Source organism: Drosophila hydei, unplaced genomic scaffold (assembly GCF_003285905.1).
Source record: "Drosophila hydei strain 15085-1641.00,03,60 unplaced genomic scaffold, DhydRS2 tig00008144-arrow-arrow-pilon, whole genome shotgun sequence".
NCBI lineage: Eukaryota > Metazoa > Arthropoda > Insecta > Diptera > Drosophilidae > Drosophila > Drosophila hydei.
The window spans coordinates 463,735-471,296 of record NW_022045849.1 but is presented as its reverse complement, the minus strand read 5'-3'; the positions used below and the strand labels follow the sequence as shown (position 1 = coordinate 471,296).

General features: G+C 44.2%; 1 protein-coding gene across 1 annotated transcript; it reads left to right on the top strand.

Annotated features, from left to right (window-relative positions):
- Nucleotides 1-366: 366 nt before the first annotated feature.
- LOC111602653 (barH-like 2 homeobox protein) lies at nucleotides 367-5,989 on the top strand. The gene is made up of 3 exons (XM_023319826.2): nucleotides 367-1,308; nucleotides 1,414-1,483; nucleotides 5,478-5,989. Exons 1-3 carry the CDS (start codon nucleotides 394-396, stop codon nucleotides 5,909-5,911), a joined length of 1,419 nt encoding a protein of 472 aa, XP_023175594.1. The 5' UTR covers nucleotides 367-393; the 3' UTR covers nucleotides 5,912-5,989.
- Nucleotides 5,990-7,562: the final 1,573 nt, after the last annotated feature.

Genomic DNA, 7,562 nt, shown 5'->3' with positions numbered 1-7,562 from the left:
ACGCACACGCATACACACATCGAGTTGAAGTGCGCAGCGCGGAGAGCGCTGCGGCGCGGGCAGCAAAAGAACTGAAGAAATATCGACGTGTCTAGTTAGCAAACCAATCTTCAATCTAGTTTCGAACAGTTGACTGTGAAACGTCGAGTTGAGAGGTCCTCCTATTGGATCAGCGTCGTTTGTCGTTTAACGTTTATCGTTTATCGTTTATGGTTTATCGTTGCGCGTCGCACGTTTGCCATTTGCTGTAGATATACTCAAGCATATATATATCTATAAATACTAAATATATTTTATAACAAGTCGCAGACACAAAGTGCATACCAAATTCTGCCCCAGACAAATCCTCTGAGTGTGTGTGAGAGTGTGTAAACAGTTTTGATCAGTATTTAAATGCTCTGTCCGCCCACAATGCGTCCGGCCAGTCCTGCCGAATCCGAGATCTCCGTCGGCGGTGCGCCCAGCCCATTGCCTACCCAGCACCATCATCATCAGCAGCAGCAGCATCAGCTGCATCATCCACGCGATCTGCTGCAGCAACAGCAATTGCTAATGCAACAACATGCCGCTGCTGCCGCCGCCGCCGCAGCCGCCGCTGCTGCTGGACTGACGCGGAATGCCGTCGGCACATTGCCGGAGGATTACTTCCAGCCGCTGAAGCGCTTGCGCATGTCCTCCAGCTCATCGGAGACGCGTGAGCAAACGCCCAGTCCGCCTGCACCGCCCACATCGAATGCCACTGTCGCCGCCACAGCCACGGCCACCACAAAGTCCGCCATTGAGGGCGTAAAGAGCTTCTCCATTGCGGACATACTTGGACATTCGGAGAAGCAGCAACAGCAGCAGCAACGCTCCGGCTCCACATCCCCACCGCCGGCTGCCACGTTGCTGGCTCCACCGGCCGCTCGTCCTGTTACCGGTCTGCTGCAGCCACGTACCGAACCACTGGACATGCATCCAGCCGCAGCTGCTGCGATGCTGCTGCCCGGTGCACAGATCGTTCGTCCATGGGATCATCTGCTTGGCCCCATGCCCGTTCGCCCGTTCATACCCTCAGCTCTGCTGCACTACGAGCAGCGTCTGGCCCTCGACTATCATCGCCAGCTGCAGGAGCACTTCAATGCCCAGGCCCAGCTGCTGCGGCACATGAGCATGGACATCATACCCTCGGAAAGTGGTTCGGATCGTTCCAGCTCCGCTGCCAGCGATTGCTGCTCGCCGGAAATAGCGCGAGACTCGGCTGCTGCGGCTGCCGCTGCTGCTGCTGCCGGCGCTGCACTGCGTCGCAGCCATAGTCCCCAGTCCTCGGCTCAGCTGGGCAACAGCGGCTCCAGCAATGCCAATGCATCCAGTCCCGCCCAGCCGGGTGGCAACGCCAGCTCCGCCGCCGCCGTCGCCGCTGCCGAGGCCAAGGCCAAGGCCAATGGCACGCCGCTCGATGCGCTCTTCCAGATGACCACCAAGGACTTTGATGAGTCACAAGGTAAATAATAACATATGTGTGTACAGCAATATCGAATCCAATTTCAATCGTGCCCCATCACTTAGCGTGCCCATAAATTGTGGTGCTTCATCGCTGAACTTTCAATCGATTAGCATACAAATGTTTCATTGATAAATGTCTCAATTCTTGTTGCTCTCCAAAATGGAATCAAAAAGATGTTCGATTTCATATACCCTGCAGTGAACATGTGCTGAGAGGTTACTCTCTGCTTGTGTCAATGCAAAGAGTGGGCATTATAAACAGATATAAATGCTTAATTTGAGTTAAAGTATTTATTGAAAGATTTCATTGATTCCCCTTGACTAAACACACAATAAAAACATTTCATTTTTCGAATAGCTCTTGTAGCAGCTGGGTTTTAGGGTAGCTCCCAGTCGTGTTCATGTTGCGGGTAGTGTTTAATTAGAATAACAGTCGAACCGTAATTAATTTTGTGGCAATTCCAATTGAGCGACTGCAGCAAAATTGTTTGCGTAGCTTTTGATTTTAGCCTAATTGAAGCGAAACGTTCAGAAGCTGAAACCATTCTCATTTCCAATTTCGATTCCGATATCTGTTTCTGTTTTTGTTTCCGTTGCTTCTGTGTCTATTTCTATTTCTATTTCTATTTCTACTTCTCTTTTGTTATGCAAATGGCTTTGGCTAGTTCTCAGTTTGATTTTTTTGGCTTTCAATTAATTTGCGGCATGTGCCAAGAAGCAGAGCCAAAACAAATTGCAGATAACTCAATATTTGATTGGCCACATTTATAAGTGGAATTTCTCTATCTGCAGCCTGCTCTATAGTTGCCGTTCTCGATTTATGGGCAAGTAAGCATCACAGTCTGGCACAGTCACAGTCACAGTCACAGTCACAGTTCATCTTTGCATTCATCTGCTTCATTTAGTGGGCGTTTTTAGTGTTGAGCCCCCAAAACTCTGCCCCTCGCTCAATTATTGTGTATTTCATGCTAATTATTGTTAAATGCACTGAGCGAAAACTAAGCTACAGTTGACGGTAACTTGTTCTTCCTTGACTGCAAAAGAATATTTCTCTAAGTGTAGCTCCTCACTCACTTTTGCTCAATGTGCATAGCATTTAAGCGAACATTTCTCTGAGTGTACCTGGTCTATACGCCTCTTCAGTTGTTTCTTGAATATGCAGCACAATTTCTTAGAGTGCAGCTCTCATAGCACTAGCTTCTCCTCTCACTTTTACTATTTTTTGAGTGTAGCTCATACTGCTCTTCCTCTTCAGCTTCGGCTAGATTGAGCCAACATACACTCTATTATTTCTCTGAGTGCCCCTCTAACCACAACTTTAACTGGTCTCACATATGTAATCCAACTTTTCTCCAAGTGTAGCCTCTCCATATTTGTTTATATATTTATTTTTTTTTTTTTTTGGTGCATTCGTGACGATTCTACAACGATTAGCAACAATTAGCCAGCGGCTTCATGATCATTGCCTAATAGAGTTAGGAATATATTAAGTTGTTGTTGTTGTTGTTGTTGTGTTTGCTGCTGTCATTTGGCTAAATTGCTATTGTAGCTAATAGCTGCAGTCGCAGCTGCAGTCTCCGATAGTCATTTGTTGTTGTTTTCTAACACTTCAAATATTTATATTTATCAAATATTGTTGTATAACTGTAAAGTGAAATATTTATGACATATTTTATGCGCTTACATCGTTAGTCAATCAGCAACAAGTATAAGTCGACCCGATAAACATATAATATATAGATATATATATATATATATGTATATGTATGTATGCATGTGTGTGTACGTGTGTGTGTGCATATGTGTGTTATTATGTGTTTAGCCATTATCGAATGACGAGTGCGTGTGCACCATTAATATCATTAGCACTCGATGAGCAGGAAGCGAGCAGATGACATTTAAGCGATAGCTAACTGAGTGACTGATTGACTGATTGACTGATTGACCGCTTGACTGATGGAAGCCGAGTGCAGCTGTACTTATTAGATAACTAACTAAAGAAAGCTTAGTAAATAATTGGATAATAGTTATATTTAACATGGGAACACTTTAAATTAATAGCTGTTTGATTGACTGATTGACGCTGAGTGCAGTTAGAGCTTGCCATTTACTAGCTTGTCATAACTGACTAAAGAGATCTTAGAAGATAGTTGGCAAATGGTTCTACTTAACAGCTAACATTAAAATGATAGCTGATTGATTGACTGACTGTTTGATTGATGCTGCTTTAGATAAATTAAGACAGTTTGAGTAACATTAAAGATTTGCTTAAAATTAGTGTGAACAATGACTTGATTGATTATGATTGATGAAGCATTCCTATATCTTCATCAATCATAATCAATCTAGTCTTTTCATTGTGGCTTACAGCTTTGCTCGATTACTTAATTGAATGACAATTGAGATACGCATATAGCATTGCTGATTGACTGACTGACTGGGAGATAAAACTCAAGAAGTAATTAGGAAATGAGAGTTGAGTCAATGTTTCAGAGTTTGTTCGTTGTCATGCCAGACAAACTGTCGTCGCTCAAGCCGATTCCACGTATTGGAAGCAAGTTAAAACATATAAACAACTGTTGCAGGTTCTTTGGAAAGTGTGTGGCCAGTCGCCAGTTGCCAGTTGCCAGTTGGCATTAGGCAGTTTAACTCGAATTACAATTGAAAACATATATTTTGTGAAGAAAGGTTTTCCCTTGTTCTTTTTTATGTTATGTGCACATGCAACCAAAACAAACCACCCCTTGACTGGGACGAGCAGAAGGAAAGGGCCTGTTCCACTCTCACTCGGACTCACGCTCTAAGTGGATACCTGAGACAGGGACAGGACCCAAGTGGCTAGGCCTAGAGTTTTTTCGATTTCTCTGTATTTATGCTTTAGATAAGTCACAGAAATTACTTAATGAGTCTCTGATAAAGAGCAGTGAGAAGTGCGGGGTGTGCGCTCAAGTGCCTAATGGGTTTTCGGTTACAAAACGTGCTCGAGATAACAAATAGGCCAAGTTGATGCCATTTGCATGTGGAAACCCACAAATACTAAGCACGAAGCGTTTAATTAGTTTTTAATGCTGGGCTAGTTTGTTTGACAAGCAATCGAAATGGATTCGGAATGGGCGTGAAGACCCGTTCGCTTGCACAATTGCATATCCACAATAACAATAGCTGCTCATACTCTACAGATACTCTGTAAGCCACATACCTTGTGCCTTGTGCCTGATGCATATTCATGAATTTCCAAATTGGGGGCAGTCACAGTAGCAGCTGAGAGCTTCGTAACTGCAAATTAGCATTCAGTCACTGCACCTCCCTCTCTCGATCACAACTTTGTCTGACTTCAGCTATGATCAGGAAGCATTGGACAAGCTTTGCCTTTGCAATTTGCCAGCCTGAGCCGCTCATTAATCAGGCAGCTTTCTGATTTGTAGGTGTCAATAATTATGTGGCATAAATCAAGCAGCAAACGAGACAAATGATTGCCAAAGTCCGCGCAGAGACAAAGTCAATGACGCCCACAACTTGCTCAATTAATCAAGCGAAGCAAGTGGCTCGAGCTTAACTGACTGACAGCCGCGCTGCCAGGTAGAACCAACCAATGTACCCTGTCTATGTAGCCTACTTGCAGATAACACTGAGTCTCTAGACAGACTCTCTTCAGCTGGCAACCAATATACCCTTTCTGACGTGCATAAACAGAGTATACTTATAGAGAAATATGATTTGACAGTTTAATTGCATGATTAAAGGCAAATCAGCAAGCCAATATACCCACTGCGGGCGCAGGCAAAGCGCTTGCAATTAAATCATATGAATGCATAAATCAAAGCACTTTAATTAACAGTCGCCCAGACAGTCGTCGCGGCCAATTACAAATTATTTCTAATGCGCCTCAGAAGTGCGCTTGTTAACACTCGTGTAGTCGATTGGCTTTTGCGCGATGCAAACCGGTTTAAGCTGCAGCCCCAACTAATCTCCCCTCTCTCTCTCTCTGGCAGATAAATCGCACTTGGACATATTCTCGAACCGGCCGCAGCCAAAGAAGAAGCGCAAATCGCGCACCGCCTTCACCAACCATCAGATCTTTGAGCTGGAGAAGCGCTTCCTCTACCAGAAATATCTGTCGCCCGCGGATCGCGATGAGATCGCCGCCTCGCTGGGCCTGTCCAATGCCCAGGTGATCACCTGGTTCCAGAACCGTCGCGCTAAGCAGAAGCGCGACATCGAGGAGCTGAAGAAGGACTTCGACAGCGTCAAAGTCTTCTCCGCCCACAAGTCGTTCCTCGAGAACGTCAACGATCTGAGCATCCTGAAGAAGAAGCCCATGCACGAGGCGGATATGGTGGGTCTGGCCGCTGCAGCTGCTGCTGCTGGCATGGTGGTGCCAGTGCCCGTCTCGGCTGCCCAGGCCATGGCCACGCCTCCCAAATGAGGGGGCGCCAGCAGCGGCGGCGGCAGCGTCGCATTTGCAACCCGATGAACGGTACAAAGAAGCGAGCAAAGTATTGAGGAGGACATTATATTAATTTTTGGATGCGAGCAGCGAGGCCGATCCGGCCGCAGCTCCACACTCGAAGCGAATGTTTGATTGATTGATTGATTGACTGATTGATTGAGGCTCAAGGCATTCGCCAGGAGGAGAACATATTATTGATTTCGGATAGCAGGGGTACGTGGAGGCAGGCCTATCCAGCTGCTGCCCCGCACTTGACGCAAATGATTGATTGACTGATTGATTGAATAACGATTGATACATGCATCTAGAGGAGCAGCTATTCGAAATTTGAGCACTTGAAGCGATTGATCGACTCATTCGTATATGAATTGTGTGTGCCAGACAGATCAATTTAAACACAGCTCTCCACTTTAATCGCTTGATTGATTGATTGATATCTGATTGAAATACTCAACTCCTCAGAGATGTGATTTAACACGAATGCGACAATCAAATGATGCACGGCAAAGGCCCAATGCAAGGCCAAGCTAACTGCCACTTGGACAAAGGCAACAAATGAGGCATGCCACACAAACAAACACACGCACAATAAGTGGCATGCCTCTAGACTTCAGCAAACCGGACTAAGGCCTCGTTCGGCCCAAGCTGCAGCAGGCATCAACAAACCCACACCAGCTACGACACAAGTAGAGCCAGCCCAGAGGCGAAAGGTACTGCAGAAGACAAACACGTAACACCCAAAGGCTCTTTTCAGGGCCACCAAAGCCAAGCTCAAAGAGTCTGAAATTCATTCAATCAAGTCTCGAGCCTTGTGTGATGATTGATTCTTGATTGTGAATAAAGTAATGAGTGAATTCTGTCGACTTTTATTTTACTTCATTGTTTTGTAATTTGAATTGCACAGTTGATATCGATTAAGCGATAGTGTTTGATCGATAACAAGGAAATCGACTGATAAGACAACTATTTGCAGCTGTGCTCTGAGCAGTGATAGCAGCTCCTTTTATTTGGCTTATGTTTTAGTAGATCGCAGAAATAAAGTATACTAAAATATATAAACTAATATATAAACTATATATATAAATATTTTAACATGAATTCATATTTATATAAACTATATAAATATGAAAGAATATGTTATGTATGCAGCACAAACATATATAAAGTATTTGAAATATTTACAGAGCAGAGGATCGGGCCTGTTGCTTTTACTTTCCCAAAGATTCTCTCTGCTCCTTAAGAGGGAAATACCTCGAGCAGCCATAAAAGACAATTTATAGTTGCTCTCAGCTTCCCTTAGATTAATCATTCGAATAAGGAACTTTATGTATTACTCAGTTCAAGATTCAATGGGAATAAACTAAAATCATTTTTATTTCACATTTCTAAATTGCTGCAGATCAATGAACGCTTCTAATTTAACTAAGAAAAAGCTTCTGTAAAGCTGTGTTAGCCTGGCTTAGCTTCTAGATCGGATGATTGCGATTTTACTAATTTGGCTGAGCTTCGTTTTTTATACACTTTTTAACCCATTTTATGGTATGCAAATTGAGAAACCGTTGCCAATAAATTTTAACATATTTAAGCAAACAACGCAGAAGTCGCGGGTCATTAGGGAAACGAGTTG

Coding starts and splice junctions, on each gene's coding strand:
- LOC111602653 (XM_023319826.2), top strand. CDS start 394: ATGCTCTGTCCGCCCACAATGCGTCCGGCCAGTCCTGCCGAATCCGAG. Junction 1,309..1,413: donor GCCATAGTCCCCAGTCCTCG/GCTCAGCTGGGC, acceptor GCCGAGGCCAAG/GCCAAGGCCAATGGCACGCC. Junction 1,484..5,477: donor GGACTTTGATGAGTCACAAG/GTAAATAATAAC, acceptor TCTCTCTGGCAG/ATAAATCGCACTTGGACATA.